This window comes from Pseudorasbora parva, chromosome 19 (assembly GCF_024679245.1).
Source record: "Pseudorasbora parva isolate DD20220531a chromosome 19, ASM2467924v1, whole genome shotgun sequence".
NCBI lineage: Eukaryota > Metazoa > Chordata > Actinopteri > Cypriniformes > Gobionidae > Pseudorasbora > Pseudorasbora parva.
The window spans coordinates 10829967-10852146 of record NC_090190.1 but is presented as its reverse complement, the minus strand read 5'-3'; the positions used below and the strand labels follow the sequence as shown (position 1 = coordinate 10852146).

General features: G+C 42.6%; 2 protein-coding genes across 2 annotated transcripts in view; one reads left to right on the top strand and one right to left on the bottom strand.

Annotated features, from left to right (window-relative positions):
- gabbr2 (gamma-aminobutyric acid (GABA) B receptor, 2) overlaps positions 1–22180 on the top strand; it is a 256879-nt gene that overhangs the window by 93120 nt on the left and 141579 nt on the right. The window lies entirely within an intron of this gene.
- LOC137048281 (uncharacterized) lies at positions 15754–20738 on the bottom strand. Its single transcript, XM_067426385.1, has 2 exons — positions 19234–20738; positions 15754–15906 (listed from the first exon to the last, which is right to left on the bottom strand). The coding sequence occupies exons 1-2, from the start codon at positions 20347–20349 to the stop codon at positions 15904–15906; spliced, it is 1119 nt and encodes a 372-aa protein (XP_067282486.1). The 5' UTR covers positions 20350–20738; the 3' UTR covers positions 15754–15903.

Genomic DNA, 22180 nt, shown 5'->3' with positions numbered 1-22180 from the left:
AAGTCCCATGGCATGGATTTATTTTATTATTTTATAATGTTTCCTGAGGTGTACTTATATTTATAGTATGGTTTTTACATATAGAAGTCATAATTTAGAAATAAAAGGCTTTTTTTCTATACTGATATTAGCCATCTGGCTTGAATGCTCTGTTTCAAGGGGCGTGTCTGCTGTGAGACTTCAGTGAAAACACCCACTGTTGTGATTGGCTGACATCTTTGCATTTGAAGTGAGTGGTGGAGTGGGCGTATTATAGTGAAGCGCAAGCAGCAGCAGCACTGCCAGTCCAGACAGAGAGAGAGAGATGGAAAGATTGTTGAGAAAGTGTTGTTGTACCAAGTTGTTGTACTCTTGTACCAAGAGCGCACCTTTATTTTGTTTGTATCTAAGAGCTCTGAATAAACATGAGTGAACTTTGCAATGTTATTTCTCTTACAAAATGCTTTCACCACCACAACAAACACAACATCGACATGAATATAATAAGAGCTTCTGTTAGTGCAGCTTGATTGCGTAATTCATTATAACGGCAGCTTGGACAAGTGAGCACTGCGGATATGTGTGATTGACAGATCCGAACAATAACAGTGTTCTTTGATCACTCTCTGTATTTTAGTCATTTAAATAACAGATTTGTTTCATGCTACTAACAGTAATGACGTGAAGTTGATGGTTTTAGTCACTGGCTTGATTCACTGATGCATCAAGACGCCCAGTGGCGGGACTGACAGTACAGAAAGAAAGTCTGTGTGAACTTGATAGCTACACATCAGAAATCACTGATCCCAGATCAGGCATTAATGAACACTGTAACTCACTGTTTGTGGCGGTGCTGTTGAATCCATATGATGAAGCCTGTGCTGACATCGCGACTGATGAAATGAATCTATTCTTTACTAATTCTCTGGGCAGGCTAAGCAGAGGAAGGGGAGGAAACCTTTCCTGGTATGACGTCATAACAGGAGAATTCAAGATCAGCTCGTCTAGGCTCTCATTTTCTCAAAGGCAGAGAAAGACAGCCTGAACTCGGTTTACACCGATCAAAATTTCTAGCCACTTGGGAAAAATATTAATTCTAGGGGAACTCATATTAATGTCGAAAAACCTCATAAAAAAATGTAATGCCATGGGACCTTTAACAACATATTTGTTGGTTTGAATCACAGTTTTAGTTTAATTTCCAGGGAATGAAAGAACTGATAAAATGTGTACCTTGAATGCATTATAAAGCATTTGCCAAATGCATAAATTTGAATGAAATCTCTGACTTTTGGTTGCAACTGTGCTATTTTAGTATTATTTATACACAACTATCTAATCATTTTTTTTTTGGCTTCATTTCAGTTAACAAAAATAATAGTTTTAGCTTTAATTTACAATAACAGCACTGGATTGCAAAGGTTTGTATCTTAAGCTAAAATGCATGTTTGCCCCATCTCATTTGTTTTCTTTTTTCATGTGTTTGTAATCTTTTGATTTGTTATTTCTGGATTAAGACATTTCAAAGCAATGAAAACAACATTCAAACAAGACATGATTAGCAAAAATTGTAAGCTACAGTTTTGTAATTTCTCTGTGCACTTTGTTTTCTGCAGCAGTGATTCATCAACTACTCCCTTATCTGTTTGCCTTATTAGCGCTAATATGTTGCTACACTTTGTTAAACAGAAAATTACAGCAAATGTACCATGGTGGTTCTAGAAGATAATATAGTGTGTGCCGAGACTTTAGATAAGATAAGTGTTCCCACAGATATTAAGCATTTACACATTGAAATGTACTTTTGGAGATTTGTCGTGTGCAAGCATGTTCCATCATGCCACGGGCTCCATGAGAAGTGCATGTGATCTGGACGGTGTCATGGGCACGTTTATTTTTTATGTTCGAAAAAGCACTCCCCTGAGTCACACAATGATAGTCTACTGCCAGATGTACAATTAGAAGTTCCCTGGTTTTATCTGCATGATAGATATGTGGATTGAGACTTCCAGAAAAACTACACAAGCGGCCTCTTAAATGGAGTTTATATATAAACAGGGAGATGCAAGGATGGTGCAGTCCTGTTTTAAATTTTAATCAAAACCTTTTAGCAGGATGAAGCAAGTGAATCTAGTTCCAGAAAATGGCCTTGGAGACAAAAGAAAAGCGGCTCATTACAGAACTGGCTGCTGCATCATCCCAAACCACACGCCTACACGTAAGCATGCACATGCATGCACAAATGTGCATCCCTGACCCGACGGCTGGTGGAAAGTGGGACGGGATGTTCCAGAGACGAGGTATCTCTCAGTTCACTGCGGCCCCCTTGAAATAGTGCGTCCTCTCTGGTCCCAAATCTAAGCACTCAAACCACTGTATACTTAAAATAGTCACATTAGCGAGACCATATGATGAGAAGAGAAGTATACATTTTAGGGCAGGAAACGGAAAAGCTTTTCCATGCTATACCTTGCTAGACAATTGTGTCTATTTCTGTGCACACTAAAGCGCTCTAGACAGGTAGATGCTGCACACTTTGCATTCAGCTCTGGATGAGAGTTTTTAACTGCCCCTACAGAATTTAGTAGTATTGCTAAAATACTTTAAACTTCATTCTCTCTGAATGTTTTGGATTTCAGTTTTTCCCCCTTTTTTGTACTGTCTCTGTTAATAAAAAATGGCACAAAAAAACAGCAGATTCGCATGTATGTAGGTAAAATAACTAAATTCACTAATTACCAACGTGACCTTGACCATGGGGTGGGGGGAGACAAACAAACAGAAAGATTTGCTGTGAAGAAATGTATGTTTTTGTCTTTTTCTCTCTGTTGAAGCTGAAAGTAGTACTTGCTGAAAGCCTCTTTAGATTAAATAAATCATAAGATCACATTCCTGATATCCACTGAGTGGCTCCAGACACGGTTATTCATGCAGTTGTCAGAGCAGTTTATTGCATTTATATCACTATCTCTTAAATGGTACAAAAAGACAAGATAGACCTTTCAACGTGAAGTCAATGCTGCGTTTTTGTACAGATATGTTTTCCTGATAATCTTTGGGAAACAGGCAGCTTTAAGCTATGTCATAAACAATTTGTACTTTTTCTAGTAATATACTGTGGCCCCAAAAAGTACCTAAACACTTAAACCATGATTAAAATGTATGAATATTATCATAGTTAAGTTAATATGACCTTCATTTTTGGCACAGTAGTGCTTTTGTCCAATTCCGTTGTCAAACAAAGCCTCAGCAGAAACATTAGTGTTTTCTAGGAACAAACAGTAGTTTTGTTATTGAATGAATCAGCCATTTTGAACTAATTGGTCTAATGAATGATTTAATATTTCAATCCTAAAGGCATTGTCTTGCTTTGTTCCTGAATGAATCAGTTGAATGAATGACTCGGTGACTCATTACGACATTTGCTTATGCTGCCTTCACTCATTGGAAATGTCCATACTTCATACTTCTGAAGTTGTGGTTACAAGCTCATCCCATTCAAATTTAAATTGCAAGCATTAATACTTTTAAAGTGTCTTTAATTTTCGAATCATTTCTTATTTATTTATTAAGGGGGGGGGGGTGAAATGCCGTTTCATGCATACTGAGCTTTTTAAACTGTTAAAGACTTGGATTCCCATCCTAAACATAGACAAAGTTTCAAAAACTAATGTTGGACGTTTGATGGAGTATTTCTGTGTCAAAAATACTCCTTCCGGTTTCTCACAAGTTTCGGAGAGTTTTTTTCGAGTATGGGTCGGCTTGATGTCGATAGAGCGGAAGGTCCTTGTATGGGCCGTACGGGCTCTTCTCCAGGTAGGGTGCGCGCGCGCGTGACTTGAGTGAGAGAGGAAATGCACGCCCATAAACACTCGCTCAGCTGCAGATCCAGTCGTCCGTGAACCCTTATGTTGCGCGCCGTGCTCCACTTTATTCCTATGGGTGACGTCGAGCGACTTCAGCGCTTCAGCACAGCATTCCGGGAAGGCAGCGCTGAATTTGAACCGATTTGAACGCAGAAATGAAAAAAATGCTTTCTTTAAAAATGTTATTTTTAAAACATTAAAAATATAATTGCACTGCAAACGCAGTTATTTAAACTCCGAGCTGCATTAGAGTCCGTGTAAATACAAGCAACATTTCAGCTTTTGTGCCACTTTTGCAGTGGATTTAGTGGAAACTGATTACATTTTTGTTGGTAACAGCTTTATTGTCTTATTATTCAAATTGAACTTATTTATTAAATATAAGAGTTTGATATACACAAGAATATGCATGCATTTAACATTTATACTGAAGAAGAGGTAAAATGCTCCAAGGATTCAATTTAAAGGGAAATGTATTAGCTCTTAATGGAAGTTAATAACTGTTACTATAGTTGCAGCATTTAAAGTGTCTTTTTCTGAAAGTCTGTATTTATTTAAAGTAAATTCCTTTTTTTTAAGCAATGTATTTTCTATGCCAAATACTTTTGGGAGCACTGTATATTAAAATGAAATATAAGATATTTTTTTAGAAAGAGCTAAAATCCTCATTCGCATTGATGTTAGTCTCACAGCCTGTTAATTTCCATTTATATGAATGTCTGCTAGCATTTATTTCTCCACTTTACCGCTGAAGATGTCGAGCTGCTTCGAGCTGCTTTCCATTATATCCTGTCACACATCCGCCCAGCATGCATGTGGGAGAGAGCGGCAATTTGATTGGCTGCGTTACCTGATATTTGCTGTTTGATAGGTTAGCAGTGGCAGGTCATGGCTTCCTGTGGTGGATCCTGTGCATTTTTAAAGAGACCCACTGATTTACCAGCAAGACTTCCTTTTCTTTCTATTGGGAAATGCACACAAACAGGCAGCCTGACCTTTAGCAGCAATAAACACAATTAAAAATGAATAAGAAGATAATTGAAAGTAACCCACACTTTACTTGAAAGATTAAAACCCGAGCCAACAAAACCCAAGTTGAAAACTCGCTAGAAAGCTGTTGACATTTCCTTTAGCGTCTCATTTAAAGATCACAATACAAATGTCCCAGATATGATGAAGTCCGTAGCGCTACCCTTTAAGCCCTATTTAATTAACGCTTCTGTATCCATGCTACAGCAGATAAAACTTGTTGAAAAGAACTTCCAGAAACTCTCCATCCTTGCACAGTAATCCACACCTTCCCATTACTCTTCTGTAGCGAAGTATTTATTTTTGCAATCGACTGCTCTGTATGAATTTCCCTCCATACAAACACACCCCTCCCTCCACGTCCCATTAATCAGAGTGACTGAGTGCGAGTGCTATTTGAGGCTAATGCAATGCGGACACTCTGGCCCGTCTCTTAGCTACTTTGGTCTGTCCACCATCCCAGTTATCTCCTTCCTTCTCCATGCCGCCTCTGGTTAAATTTCAAGGATGAGTAGCCAGAAGGCCGGACTGAATAATGCAGTCTGTGGCAGTTGCTGCATAAGCAGAAGCCATTAGCTTCCCTTCTGCATTCCCTCACGTTGCTGATTCAAAAACAATTAGCTCCAGGATTCCAGTTTCTCCACGTGTAGAGCAGAGCCCGCGGCCATCGATTGCGTCATTCGTTACGGGCACTCAGGGAAACGCTTCCCGTTTTTTGCTTTATTAATTACCACGTCTGTGCGACTGCCTTTTCTGTACACTGGCGGTGAGGAAAAAATAAGAGGAAACAGATTAAAAGTAAACAGAACGCAATGTAGTCATTCTGTAAAAGCGTTATCTCGTCTGTACACACCGCATTTGGCAGCTGACTTTGGCCTCAACGGTCAGTGGTTTGATATAGTGCATGTCAGAATAAAGCCTGACCTCTTCAGCTCTCTTGGGCTTTGCCAAAGCTTCTCATCTTATCACACACCCTTTGCCGGGACTGCACTTTATCCTCTAACACCTCAGACGGCATGCTCAATGGTGCAACTAAGGGTCAACTTCAAGGGCCCCTGGATAGCCATTTCATTTTAATGACAAGATGTTTGGCTATGTTCAGGGCCGACACGCCATGCCAATGAGTTTTTCAGTGCTTGATGGGTCAATAACCACATAAAGTGTCCAGATTTTTTTTTAAAGATTTAAAATTCTTACAAATGTACTTTGTGTGTGTGTGTGTGTGTGTGTGTGTGGTGTCATGATGGTTTGATGTGTCCAACAAACCATCACGTAAAAGAAACATGTATATAAAATAAACCATATAATAAAATAAGGTAAAAAGTCTCTACAAGGATTTTTAATTATAAACAATCAAAAACATATTTGTCAAAGAAAGGGGTCTATTTAACACTATGTATGGATTGATTTTGTAATATGATATCATTTTTGAATAAAATAATAGATCCAGACAAAATTAGGAAACAATGTCATTGACCCTTACTCTGAAATTGTTATTATTGTTCCTGCCAATTCTGAATATGTGATAGCTACATTTATGGTTGGGGAACAATACGGGTCATTAACACTTACTGTTTAGCCCTTTGGACTTTTATTGCTAAATAAATTATTACATTACAGCATAATAAATATAAATGTGTTTGATGCTGGCAGACCCAAATGCCAATTTCACACAGTGTAGACATGCAGGCTGAAATACATTAAGCTCTCTTAATTTGATGTACAGGGTCGACTCTTGTGCAGTTAATCTAATAATCTTTTAATCACTTTCCCTCTATGTACAAGCGTCTCTGGAGGGGTAAAGCAAAACACAACCCATTCAGACCTGGAGCCGTTCACGTGACGGGCGATGGACACACCTCTGACCTAGGCCATGTCCTGCTCCAGAAGAAGAGTGATGGGATTTTAAATATTTACATCTTCTCTGTGAACTTGAGAGCGCCTGCCCCTAAGGTCTGGGCGAATTAAAAAAAGCAGCTCAAAGTCCACTGCTGCTTTGTAGCTTGAGGACTGTAGTAAAGACTCCTTTGTTCAGATTTTTGATACTTTCTGAAACCCTTCTGGGAAAAAATAAACTCATTAGCTGGAAGGTAAAGCCTATTCTTTGGCCATCCATGTTCAGTGACAGTCTGCGGACTGTCTGCATGATGTAATTTTTGCCATAATTAGGTTGCAAGCCCATTTTTGTGCACATGCAGGTGGTGCACGTACAACTAACTATGCATACGCAAGGTGAATGTTGAGACAGACAGTCCATTAGGTGACAAAACACACAGTGGTGATGTACTGTGCACTAGTCTAAGAGGAGAGTGAAAAGAGTGATACAAAATAGCAAACACTTTCTATCTATCTATCTATCTATCTATCTATCTATCTATCTATCTATCTATCTATCTATCTATCTATCTATCTATCTATCTATCTATCTATCTATCTATCTATCTATCTATCTGTCTATCTGTCTATCTATGTATCTATCTATCTGTCTATCTATGTCTGTCTGTCTGTCTGTCTGTCTCTGTCTGTCTGTCTGTCTGTCTGTCTACCCATCATTGTTCTGTCTGTCTGTCTCTGTCCGTCCGTCTGTCTGAATATACTGTATATTTTAATATCTACCTGTATTCAGTTTGTTGCTGTTGAATTGTCTCATTAATATGAATGTGGATTTCAGTTTATTTGAATTGTATTCAAATTTGAGCAGCTATTCTCCATCCTGTTTGCTACCTCAACTCAAATTCAGGGATTCAAAAGACATTTTTAATTCAATTCTGAGTTGCCCACAACCCCGTAGCACATGTTGCCGGGCTTTGATATGTACCGTTGGAGGGAAAATTGAGAAGTCATTATTGACTGAGCAGACTTGGGTTAATTAATTTCTATTCTGTTTCCTTCATTCAACTCTGCTCCTTGTTCTGAGCCAAACAATCCCTTCATATCGCTCTATTATGGCCACGCCATAGCCCTGTGAGGGGAAGTAATGTTTATAGGTGACTGCTCATGCCCACTGTGCCCTTCGAGCAAATAACAAGAGATGTGGGGGAACGGACAATTGATGAGAGATGGAAAGAAGATTATCTGTTGTGTGATTAGGGTTTGAATGATAGTTACCGTGCAGGTGGAAACCTCAATCCTATATCACAGCCAGAGGACACTCTCAGAGGCTCTGAATCCACAGAGCAAAAACCATTGTATTCAATGTCCTTTAATTCCAGACTGTCTAAAACAAACAGGCTGTAACAGACAGATGTGCTCTGGAGTGGGAGCCTGATGGCGCGTCTCACATTGAGAGTCCTTGGCGCCAGTGTGCCACAGATGAGCTCCGATACCCTGATAGGACAACAGGATCTATTGGCAGCCCGGTCACGTCAGCGGCGAAGCAGGCTAACACAACGTAATCACGGACCGCCGATGAGCCCCACGGATGAGGAAGTGCAGGTGTCTGCCTCAGCTGGGCTGGGTGTCGGCCTCCAAGATATGCCATCTCTCTGAGCACACTTCACCCCCACACCATTTCCCCTTGAAAAACTCACACAAGAGTGCTTGTGTCCACTCTCAGCCCATCATCTTAACCACATCACGCGCTTCAATCTGGTGTCTAGAGAACGCCGGGAATTGGCCTAATTTTTGAAGGGCAGAAAAGTGCGGATTCCGGAAGTAAAGTCCACAAATATAAAGACAGATGGTAACACTTATGGTCTCATTAGATAACTTTTAGTTAAGGCATTAAAGGGATAGTTTTCCCAAAATCTCAATTCTGTCATAATTTACTGACCCTCAAGAAGTTCTTGTATGAGTTTCTTTCTTCTGTTGATCACAAAAGAAGATATTTTGAAGAAGGTTGGTAACCTGACAGTTGCTGGTAGCTATTGACTTCCATAGTAGGAAAAACAAAATACAGTGGAAGTATTTTATGCAGAAAGTAAGACTAGAATTACCGAAGACTCGTTTTGGACAGTTAGACAATAACTATTTATCATTGGTCTTTGATCTTCAGAACTTTGCAGACATTTTACATTCACAATCATCTATGTAACACACTGTATAAAGGGTAATATTCAAAAAAGCATAATAGGGAAACTTTAAATAATATTTAACTTATTGTTAGTTAAACCTTAAATGTAACTCCATTAAATAATATAAATATAAATACTGTATATATAATTAATGATAAATGCAAACAGCTGAGGATCAAAACATCCCATATAGCTTGAAGTCTTTTCCAAATGATTTTCAGCTCGTCTTTTGTCACCACACACTGTTGCTCGTGCTGATTGTGTCTGCCACAGGGCTAAACTTTCATGCCTAGCAGAATCACAGAAAACATTCTTTTTCTTCTTCTGAAGAAAGCGAGACTATTTCGAGAATGTGTCTGGGCTTGGGGGAACATTGGTTTCTCAGGTTGACAGGCAGAGTCATTTCCCTGGTGTGGAGATATTTCAAGAAGCTTGGCACACTGCGGTGTCTTCAGATGGCAGGCTGAGGCTCTGTTGAAAAGGGAGCTGCTGAAGCAACTGGGCCATAAGCTCTGGAGACAGAATGGGGGTTGTAGTCCTAATGAAGTCTGTCTTTTACTGACATGCTCTTTGCACAGTGGTATTTCCTTTGTCAATTGTGGTTTTCCCCTCATTGTGACCTTAAAAGAGGACATTCCATTGTTATGTAGCAAAGGTACTCTGACGTCAACAGACACTCACAGTACAAGAATTAGGGCTGTACGATTGTGGCCAAATTGCAATAATATAAATATTAAAAAAGTGATAGTAAGTACACTGTAAAAAATTTGTGGTGGTTTTTGTTGGTTTAACTTAAAAAAGTAAGTAACCTGGTGGTTGCCAATTGTGAGTTTATTGAAATTAAAAATTTGAGTTGATACAATGAAGGAAATTAGTTTAATAAATAGAAACTCAAAATATTTCTGTATCTGAACCACATAAAAAATGTGATGAATCATGAAAATAGCACAATTTGGCATGTTTCACTGCGTCATCAGAAATAACACATACATTATTACCCAATATGCTTACAAAATCTTTTAATAATCTTTTAATAAAGGTTGTCGAATCTCAAAAAATGTTCATTGTATTAACTCAAAATTTTAATTTCAATGAACTCAAAATTTTAAGGCAACCAGGTAAAAAAATTTTCTAAATAATTGTTTACAGTGTATGTGTATATTCTATGTTTGTTTGTGTTTGTGCATTCTAGACAGTGCTGGTGTTTTTTAAATGAATATTTCTGCAAGTTACATCGATATATCAGTAGGTGGCAATAAGTGACTGATTTTATGAGCGAGTCATTTATTCAGTGTATTAAAAACCTGATTCATCAGAATGATTGATTGAAGAGCACTTGAAACAACCTTCTACAATCCTTGTAATATGGTGGGTCGGGGTGGGGTTGGGGCTATTGTTCTAATTTAAAGCGTTATAGTTTAAAGTAGCATAGTACTGGTAAAGTAGTAGTACTGGTTTGGTGTCATTGTGCGTGTGTGTTGGCTGAAGAAAATTAAAATAAAGTGATAAAAAAAGAGGACACCAGATTTTTTTTCAACGAGTGACTGGCTGCATCCAAAATTGCATACTCTCTTGAGTAGATACTTATTTTGAATGAATAATTATTTATCGGCTGCTAAAAAGTGCATTGTATATAGTATGAATTTGTGTAGTATGAATGTAATCTGGACTTACTACATTCAGCATGTTTGTCTTTTATCATGTGACCTACCAGCATTAGTTGTGTTGCTTCGCTGCCATGCCTCATAAGGTAAATCTCTTGGAGTACCCAGAAAAGCACTATATCAATATATAAGTGCTATTTTGCCTCCTCTTTTGTAAGTATTGTAAATTCAGACATACTACTCTTGTTTTTTTGCTTACTGTATAGTATAGGGAATTGTTCAATTTCAGTGAGTCATTGAATCATTCATTCATCAGATTGAGTCAATGAATACTATTGAAAGCTATTTTGCTTTGGCAGAGCAAAAATGGATAAAGTAAGAAGCAATATTGTGTCTAAAATGTAAGTTACTATATTTTAAGTTCTTATTAAAGGAACTGTGTGTAAGAAATATATTTCAATTAATCATAAACTGGCCCTGATATGTCACTAGACATTTAGAAATCATGTAAATTTCAAATACTTATATCACTGACAACAGTAGTCTGGCCAGGATATTTTCATGTTGTTGCAGCCCTCAGCTGATGTTGATGTGGACATGTTGTGTTTTGGCCTGAAGCTCCACCCTCCACCTATCTACCAATCACAAAGTCAGTAGTGTTTTGGCATCCGGGTTGCCAGCTGTAAGTTACCACAGCTGCAGCTACAAATGTTCCTGCTGGATCCTGCAGCCTATCTGGCAACCTCGAGTCAGGGGGAGGGGGAGAGGGGATAGTGATTGCAGTACCAGTTTTGGCCACAATCTTACATACACTTCCTTTAATTCAACTGCTGTATAAAAGTGTGATATTGTGATATATGTAGGGCGTGTGTGCGTGTATGTATACAGTGTACAGTGGGTACAGAAAATATTCAGACCCCCATAAATGTTTTACTCTTTGTTATATTGCAGCCATTTGAAATTTAAATTTAAATTATTTATGTAATTTTTTTCTTTCTCATTAATGTACTCACAGCACCCCATATTGACAAAAAAACACAGAATTCTTGACATTTTTGCAGATCTATCACATGGTCATAGACCCTTTGCTCAGTATTTAGTAGAAGCACCCTTTTGCTCTAATACAGCACGAGTCTTTTTGGGAAAGATACAACAAGTTTTTCACATCTGGATTTGGGGATCCTCTGCAATTCCTCCTTGCAGATCCTCTCCAGTTCTGTCAGGTTAGATGGTAAATGTTGGTGGACAGCCATTTTCAGGTCTCTCCAGAGATGCTCAATTGAGGTTAAGTTAATCTGACTGGGCCATTCAAGAACAGTCACGGAGTTGTTGTGAAGCCACTCCTTTGTTATTTTAGCTGTGTGCTTAGGGTCATTGTCTTGTTGGAAGGTGAACCTTCGGCCCAGTCTGAGGTCTTGAGCACTCTGGAGAAGGTTTTCGTCCAGGATATTCCTGTGCTTGGCCGCATTCATCTTTCCCTCGATTGCAACCAGTTGTCCTGTCCCTGCAGCTGAAACACACCCCCACAGCATGATGCTGCCACCACCATGCTTCACTGTTGGGACTGTATTGGACAGGTGATATTTTTCTCTTCATATACCGCTTAAAATTAAGGCCAAAAAGTTCTATCTTGGTCTCATCAGACCAGAGAATCTTATTTCTCACCATCTTGGAGTCCTTCAGGTGTTTTTTTTGACAAACTTTCATGTGTCTTGCACTGTGGAGAGGCTTCCGTCGGTCCACTCTGCCATAAAGCCCCGACTGGTGGAGGACTGCAGTGATGTTGACTTTCTACAACATCCTCCAATCTCCCGACTGAATCTCTGGAGCTCAGCCACAGTGACTTTCGGTTCTTCTTTACCTCTCTCACCAAGGCTCTTCTCTCCCGATAACTCAGTTTGCCCAGGCGGCCAGCTCTAGGAAGGGTGCTCTTAGGAACCTTAAGTACAGCAGAATTTTTTTTTGTAACCTTGGCCAGATCTGTGCCTTGCCACAATTCTGTCTCTGAGCTCTTCATGCAGTTTCTTTGACCTCATTATTCTCATTTGCTCAGACATGCACTGTGAGCTGTAAGGTCTTATATAGACAGGTGTGTGGCTTTCCTAATAAAGTCCAATCAGTATAATCAAACACAGCTGAGCTGAATAAATGTGTAGAACCATCTCAAGGATGATCAGAATAAATGGACAGCACCTGAGTTAAATATATGAGTGTCACAGCAAAGGGTCTAAATACTTTATACCATGTTATATTTCAGTTTTACTTTTGTAATAAATCTGCAAAAATGTCAACAATTCTGTGTTTTTCTGAATACTTTCCATACCCATTATGTATGGATGTTGTCTGTGTGTGTGTGTGTGTGTGTGTGTGTGTGTGTGTGTGTGTGTGTGTGTGTGTGTTGGACACACACACACATGCATGCATGTTAAACAGCTTTTCTATAGCATTGCATTCACAATAATTCCTATCATGCGATATTTCAGCAAAATAGCCATCAGCAGGCGTCCCATTGCTTTGACAAGTGGTGTGTAGAGTTTGACACAAACATATAGTGAATGAACGAGTGTGGCTCTTAATGGTTCTCTTTAAATGCCCAAGGGAATTAAGTTTAGACTTCATCGACCATCACCTGCCCTATTTTAGTGTTTCATCACTCAGTGTGGCATACAGGAGAAACACGCCTCCTACTGAGGGACAGAATTCAAAAGAGTGAACATGCCCCAAGCTTGGAAAGACAGATATACGCTAGAGAACAGGCAGAAGTAGTTAGACTATTGCCTGAATACAATAGCTAGTCCTACTAGAATAGTGCATTCAATCCTCTTTGCAGTGTAAGTTTGTACTGCTGCTCTCAAGATGGGTCCCACTGCCTTAGGGGGATGCTGTGCCGCATATGGGTACTTGAAGGACTGAAGTATATAGATGAAGTTGGGTTTGAGGTAATGTAGCCATCTGGTAGTACAGGAAGATGATAACATCTTTCATCCAGCCATAGACTGTGCGGTTTGTCTTTGAGCGCTTTCGTAAGAGGTGCGAATGCTTAGGGAAGACATCACAGAGCTGTTGAAAGAACCAGGACACTTATGAAACTGTGACAGACAAATAGTTACAAAACGAAAACAGCTTTTTACATTATGACTCTGAAATTCTGAAATGAGGCATAGTTACATGCAACTAACACTAACCTTAAACCAAACCTTAACCCTAACCATAATTATATAGTTATTACATGTAGTTAATATTAATTGGTAGTTAATTGTATAATTACACTGTAACACTGACACCTTAAAATAAAGTGTAACTCTTGGATTCTTGTATATTCTGATTAATAAAAATTGTCCACAATATAATACGATTGCAATGAAAATAAGTTTAAATCATTAGTGCCCAATTTAGGACCTGCTTGTACTATAGATATATTTCTAAAACCACTGGAAATGTATTAACTTCTCACTTCATTATTTGCATTGAATTGTTTTTTTGTTTTTTTTCGGGGGAAAAGATGTATCTACTTTATGTATCCACTTAATCGTTGATTTTTCTTTCTGTGTCTGAAGGGAATAGACAGATTGAAGGCGGTGAGGACAGAGAAATGACTAGAACAAGAGATATTGATAAAAGTAAGGAAATAAATTGTGAAGTAGTGAGGGAGGGAGACGTATGCTGGGAGTTTGTGTGATGGCCCAGAGTTTAGCACAAAGTCGATAACCCTGCAAAACCTAATCACAATGTGTCTGCAGATTCAGATCAGTGTGATCAATTCTGTAGGGGCCGCAGTCACAGCGGCTGCAGGAAAATAAAATGCTTTATGTGGAGAGAATCCTTGACAACAAGTTTTTCATAGAATTCTCCTCACTTCTTTCTTTATTTTTCTCTTTCTTGCCATTCTTGCCAAAGCATAATTTTAGCATCATTACTCATTAATCATTTTAATATGGTATATTTGGAATATTGGAAAATGGAATATTTGGTGCTCATTATTATTATTATCTTATTATTATTATCATTATCAAAAAAATTGTGTTGCTTTATATGCTTGATGCATTTGATGAAAAGAAAGAAGAGCTATATATATTTGAAACAAACATAAGATTATAAATAATTCTATTGTTACTTTTGATCAATGTAATGCATTCCTGCTGAATTAAGATTAAGAAAAGTACTAACCCCAGTCCAAAGTTATAGTATAAAGCACAATATTTGCATTTTCAGAATCCAGACAAATTTCTATTTATAATATTTTAATTTTGTGGGGGGGGAAAAATTCAGTAATATTTTAAAAGTATTTTGTATAGTGACCGAACCACTGACCTGTATTCCAACTTTACCTTTAAGCATTTGACACACTTTGCCTCAGTTACCATTTTTAGAATGCTTCATTCAATAAATCATGGCTTATATTTAGCCAAATAATTTATGTATTTTTATAAATAGACAATTCACCAATATGCTGTACCTGATGTATATTTTTAGGCCTGGATTTGCTTAGAAAATCAATTTTAAATGCCATATAGAAAATGTTATTTTTAAATATATTGTCATGTATGAACAGCGAAACAGCAAAGACTTATTTTGCTGCACATTGTGAGTCATTTACATTTGGCAGACACTAGCCAGCCAACGAGTTTGTTATATTTATGGAACAAAGAGTAGAAAATAAGTAGAAAAATAGTAAAAATATAGTTAAATGAGTTACTGTGCGAGTGCATAATCTAGGTAATAATAACAGTTTTCTTACAAAGGCAAAATAAATGCTGAGAGGAGGTAAGCCTGTTGCCTGGAGAAGAATCTTTTGGTATTTCACTTTGTTATAATGTCATCCATGTCCTCTGTCTTTTTAATGAAATGCAGTTTCCAGAACATCACACATGAAGTATCAGGTCTGTTGGCTGACACTGTGTGAACGTCTATAGCTTTGATATCAGTCGAATTGCACCCAGATTCAAGGCGTCAACATTGATTAGGCTGGATGGGCAGTGGGCTTCTCTGTTATCAGTCTCTCAAAGCTTTACCATGTACCAGATCTCTCGCTATCAAAAAATCTCTTTAGTTGTTGCTAAGGCTAAATCCTTTGTGTATGTGGTGTAACTTTACACAGGATTTAGCTAGCAGAAGTAACTGATGTGGCTGAAATTTAGGTTAGGTGGGCAATTGTAACGAGTTCGATGAGGTAAGGAAGGAAGAGGACACGGGGGTCGGCAGGACTGTTGATGCTTATTTATTATTCACTCAAACACAAACGTGCACACTTCCTCGTGTGTCTTTTTCTCATATATCGCTCAGTCTCTGTATCACTTCCGGGTCACGCACTTCCGGCTTCCGGTATACTCAGGGTCTCTGTGCATCAACAGTCCGACTCTCTCTCTCCTCGGTCTCCGGTTCCGCTGGTGTTTTATCCCGTCTCCGCGCTCATTACTAGAACAAGAGACAGGTGTTATTAATCTGCGTCCAACCCACTCACTTACCGCTCGTCCCGTGGCCCTCTCTCCCGCTGCAGACCTCGCTGAACCACGCCCCCCTTGCCACATACCCCCACCGCCCGACTCAGGCCGGGGAGCCGTCCGGCCTGCAGCCCCCCCCCCCCCCCCCCCCCCCCCCCCCATTTCTGGAGAGGAAATCGGCCACAGCCATCTGAGCACCCGGCCTGTGGACCACCTTGAACTTAAACGGCTGAAGAGCCAGATACCAACGGGTGATCCGCGCGTTGGTATCCTTCATGCGGTGGAGCCATTGGAGAGGAGCGTGGTCCGAACAGAGAGTGAACTCCCGCCCCAGGAGGTAGTAGCGGAGGGTGAGAACGGCCCATCTGATGGCCAAACACTCCTTTTCTATGGTGCTGTACTAAGCTTCTCTCTTGGAGAGCTTGCGGCTAATGTACAGCACCGGCCGCTCTCCCCCCTCCACCTCCTGGGCCAGGACTGCGCCCAGCCCCCTGTCCGACGCGTCAGTCTGCAACAAGAAAGGGAGAGAAAAGTCAGGGGAGTGTAACAGCGGTCCGCCACATAGGGCAGCCTTTACTTGGGTAAAAGCCTGTTGACACGGCTCCGTCCACTGGACCGTATCTGGGAGCCCCTTTCTAGTAAGATCAGTCAAAGGGCTGGTGAGGTCCGAATAATTTGGTATAAACCGTCTATAATATCCCGCCAGCCCCAAGAACTGTCTTACCTCCTTTTTGGTCTTGGGCCTCGGACAGGTTGCAATTGCGGCAGTCTTATCAATTTGGGGACGCACCTGCCCATGACCCAAGTGGAAGCCCAGATACCTTACTTCCACCCGCCCAATCGCACACTTCTTCGGATTGGCCGTGAGCCCCGCTCTCCTCAGCGACCTCAGGACCGCCCTCACATGCTGCATATGCCGCTGCCAATCGTGACTATAAATCACTATGTCATCTAGGTACGCAGCAGCATATGCAGCATGGGGACGCAAAATCCTATCCATGAGTCGCTGGAAGGTTGCGGGTGCCCCGAACAAGCCGAAAGGAAGCGTGACGAATTGGTGTAATCCGAACGGCGTGGTGAAAGCTGTTTTTTCTTTGGACAATGGAGACAAGGGGATCTGCCAATAGCCCTTTGTTAAGTCCAGTGTCGAATAAAATCGAGCCGAGCCTAACCGATCAAGCAATTCGTCAACCCGTGGCATTGGATACGCGTCGAACTTCGACACAGCGTTCACCTTGCGGTAGTCCACACAGAACCTGACCGAGCCGTCCGTTTTGGGGACCAAAACTATCGGGCTCGCCCAGTCACTGTTGGACTCCTCGATTACTCCCATGTCGAGCATTGCGCCTAATTCGTCCTGAACTACTTTTTTCTTGTGTTCAGGCAAGCGATACGGCCGGCTGCGAACTACCACGCCCGGCTCGGTCTCGATATGGTGCTGAATCAAGTCGGTACGTCCCGGTAGGGGCGAGAACACGTCGGCGAACTCCGCCTGCAATTTCGATAAATCAGCGAGTTGTAACGGTGAGAGGTGATCTCCCCCAGGGGCCAGCGCGACTGATTGCGCTTTAATGCTCGCCTCTGGCCCGAGATCATCCTCTCCCCCGATCACCGTTGCCAACAACACCGATTCCACCTCATTCCATTTTTTCAGCAGATTGAGGTGGTATATTTGACGTGCCCCGTTCCTATCGGATCGTATCACTTCATAATCGAGCTCTCCTATCTGCCGTGCGACCTCAAACGGCCCCTGCCACTTCGACATTAATTTTGAGCTCGAGGTTGGGAGTAGAACGAGCACCTTCTCTCCCGGTGTGAATTTGCGCAGTTTAGTACCCCTGTTATATGACCGGCTCTGGCGGTCCTGGGCTTGCAACAAATTCTCCCTAGATAGCCGCCCCAATGTGTGGAGTTTTGTTCGCAAGTCCATGACGTACTGAATTTCGTTTTTGGCCAACGAAGGCCCCTCCTCCCAAGTTTCTCGTAGGACGTCCAGCACCCCCCGTGGCTGACGCCCGTAGAGAAGCTCGAAGGGGGAAAACCCCGTGGAGGCTTGCGGGACCTCGCGCACAGCAAATAAGAGGGGTTCTAACCACCGATCCCAATTTTTGGCGTCTTCTTGTACGAATTTACGGATCATGGATTTAAGAGTGCGATTAAATCGTTCGACCAAGCCGTCTGTTTGTGGGTGATAGACGCTGGTTCGAATGGATTTAATGCCCAGTAATCCGTACAATTCGCTTAACGTGCGTGACATAAACGCCGTGCCTTGATCAGTGAGGATTTCTTTCGGAATCCCCACCCGGGAGATTAAACGAAACAGTGCGTCCGCAACACTCTTCGCCGAGATGTTGCGGAGAGCCACTGCTTCCGGGTATCGTGTTGCGTAGTCCACAATAACTAGCGCAAAACGATGCCCGCGTGCGGATCGTTCTAATGGCCCGATGAGGTCCATCGCAATTCTCTCGAAGGGGACCTGCATTAATGGTAGAGGGCGCAATGGCGCTTTTGGGGCGGCCAGTGGGTTCACCAACTGACATTCAGGACAAGACGCGCACCACCTGCGCACATTGTCATAAATGCCTGGCCAAAAGAACCGGGTCATTAAACGATTCAGCGTGGCCGCCTGTCCCAGGTGGCCCGCCATCGGGTTCGAATGAGCCGCCTGGAAAAGCATTTCCCGGCGGCTCTTTGGTACTAACAATTGGGTTGTATCCATTTTTGACTGAGCGTCTTGGGTCACTCGATACAACCTATCCTTAATTATGGCAAAATAAGGATACGTGACGGGCAATGCGGGTTGAAGGGGCTGACCGTCGATGGTGCGGACCTGTTGAAACGCATGTTTTAGCGTCTCGTCTTGAGACTGCTCCAGAGGGAAGTCATCGCGGTCCGAGAGAATCAGTCTCTCAACCCCGCTCGGTTCCTCTGAAGCTGTTCCCAAGGGCCCCGTATCAGCCTCGCCAACCTGCACTCGCACCGCCCCGTTCCTAGCCTTGTTTCCCCAAGCGGCATCCGCGCACAACGACCCCAATAACGCCGAAAAGGCGGGCCAATTCGTCCCCAGAATTAGCGGATGCCGGAGGTGGGGACTAACCGCCACCTCAACACTATGCTTTTTCCCTCTAAACTGTATCGTGACTGGGACAACCGGATATTCCACCACATCCCCGTGCACACACCGCACCTTAACCACGCGGCTTGTATCCAACGCCCCAGGCTGAATCAGGCTTTGATGGATCGAGGTTTGGTTACATCCTGAATCCACCAAGGCCTGATATGTACCCCCCTTGATACTTACAGGAATTTGGTACTCTCCTGCTTGATCGGGGGTGGTCCGCTGGACGTCCGGGATCCGGATCATTGTTCCGATGTCCATCATCGGACATCGGTCCACAAAATGATCCGGATCACCGCACCGCCAGCAGGCCAGCCCAGGCCTACCCGCCGCCCCGGCGGCGGGGAGTGGGTTGGAGGCTGAGCGCGGATAGGGGGCGGAACCGGATCCATAGTCACTACCCGTCCCCAGCGGCCCCGCCCCCCTGGGCGGGACCCGCGAACTCCCAGACGGTCCAGGGCCCATCCCACCCCGGCCTCTGGGGGAAACGCGAGGAGGGCCTGGAGGGCGGGACCTGGGGAGAGGGACAGGGCGAGAGAGAGAGAGAGAAGGGGGAGAGAGAGAGGGAGAAGTTAGTGGGGGTGCGCCGACCCCCGGGCACGCCACCAGGTGGTCCTCCGCCAAATTGATGGCCGTCTCCAGCGACGTGGGCCGGTGGCACTGGACCCACTCGGCGGTCTTCCTGGGGAGCCGAGTGATGAACTGCTCCAGCACCACCAGATCGACGACATGGTCCACGTCGCTGCCGCCGGCCAGCAGCCATCTGCGGCACTCGTCCCGGAGCTGTTGGGCCAAGGCGAAGGGTCGACCGGACTCGCCCCACTCCAGGGAGCGGAAACGCTGGCGGTGTTGTTCTGGGGTCCGGCCGACCCGCTGAAGAATGGCCCGCTTCAGATCATCGTAGTCCAGGAGGTTCGCAACCGGTAGATGTTGCGCGGCCGCCTGGGCTTCGCCGGATAGCAGTGGAATGAGGCGCACCGGCCACTGTGCCCGGGGCCACCCGCAGGCCTCCGCGGCTTTTTGGAAGAGGTCCACGAAGGCCTCGGGATCGTCCTCCGGCCCCATCTTTTGTAGGGGCACGTGCACCGGTGCGCTGGCCCGCCCAGCGGCCTCGGCGCGAACCTCCCGGTCCATCCAGCTCCGGAACTGCTCGCGGTCCTCTTGCTGGCCTTGGACAATGGCCTCGAAGCGGCGCTCCTGCTCGGTCCGAAGGTCCAGCAATGCCTTGTGATGTTCCTGGTGGAGGACCGCGAGGGAGGTGATGATCTCCGCAAATGGCGAGGCGGAGGGCGTTGTCATGGCGGCGGCTCTGTCCTGCTTCCTTCCCGGGTTTCGGCACCAGTGTAACGAGTTCGATGAGGTAAGGAAGGAAGAGGACACGGGGGTCGGCAGGACTGTTGATGCTTATTTATTATTCACTCAAACACAAACGTGCACACTTCCTCGTGTGTCTTTTTCTCATATATCGCTCAGTCTCTGTATCACTTCCGGGTCACGCACTTCCGGCTTCCGGTATACTCAGGGTCTCTGTGCATCAACAGTCCGACTCTCTCTCTCCTCGGTCTCCGGTTCCGCTGGTGTTTTATCCCGTCTCCGCGCTCATTACTAGAACAAGAGACAGGTGTTATTAATCTGCGTCCAACCCACTCACTTACCGCTCGTCCCGTGGCCCTCTCTCCCGCTGCAGACCTCGCTGAACCACGCCCCCCTTGCCACAGCAATATATTTGGAATATTTTGGAATTTTTGCAGCTTCCCCATAGTTGGTACATGTTTAACATGTGAATTTTCACAGTAGTTGTTCTGTTGTCATAGGCTAAAGAACACACGGGTCAAAGGACCATGCCAACATGTGGGTTGTAGTAAATCTGGTGTCGTGGAATAATCAATCGCCCTACACACTCATTCACTGTAAAAAATTAAAAAAAAATCCGTCTCCAATTGAAAATTTTCTAGTTACCGATTACATCTAATCAATTCACAGAAATTCAATTTGGCCAACTGAAAAATTTAGATGTGATCAGCCATTAGAAAAATTTCAATTGGATTTTTTTTTTTTTTTTTTTTTTTTTACAGTTTTGGAAATATGTGTCTGTGGCAACATTTCTGCAAAATTATATTATGTTGCTTCTTGTGCGTTTCAAAGTGAAATGTACAGTGAGTAATGCTAAAAGCCTTTTCAGTTTTATTTGAAACAAATGAAATTGAATTTGGCAAGGTTTACGTAACTGTCAGATAAGTGGCAATAAAAAAAAAAAATAACTTAACCTAAACCTAACTGATAGTGTTAACAAAAGCAAACATGAGAAAAAGCATTTGGAGAAGCAACAATGCCATTTTAGCTTGTTTCTACAATTCTTTAAGCTCTTTTATTATTATTCGTGTTTCGCGGGACTCATATTGGTCGCTCAGCATCACTACTGCAATGTTGTACCAGGTGAGCCATCTTTTCATTGGTTTCAGTCTGCTTGTTTGGTCTGCATCAGGGTTCAGATGGCAGCGTTCACACTTATTCAAATTAACCGCACTAACGTAGCAATCACAACAGGGTTCGGTTTAATCCATCCAAACATGCCAAGTGTGAACACACCCTTAGTTTACAAATCATGCACTGTGGTAAAAGCATTTTGAGATCATACATAGTATTTTGCAAGGAATCCCGCAAAAAATATGTTTTTATATGTCAATAATCTGCCCCATAATGTTTTTAATTTTTGTGAAAAGGAAAAGAAAGATCATGGTTGCATGTGTCGACCCGCCCCGTGTGTTAACAAATACAGTTTTTTTTAACCATGCAGCAAACAAACAAAAAATGCGTAAAAAAAAACTTTAAACTGCGTAACTGATAGTGTTAATCTGGCAAAATTCGGTTAACGGTTAAACGGTCAATATGAGCATCCCTAGTTGATACTGAACACCAGCAGTTCTTTACAGAATTTAGTACTTTGTAAACACAAGGAGTTAGACACAACTGTCTTCTTGAAAACAAGAGGCACATTGATCGATGCACAAAATCCACTTCCTTTTTGGATCGTGAAAATTTAGCCCAACAGTGATGATGTGGCTTCAGATGTGTCCAATCAAGCGCAGCCAGCCATGCACCATTTTGCTAACATACTCCTTTAGTGCTC

Excerpts from the sequence above, each read along its gene's own strand:
- LOC137048281 (XM_067426385.1), bottom strand. The coding sequence starts at position 20,349 with ATGACAACGCCCTCCGCCTCGCCATTTGCGGAGATCATCACCTCCCTC.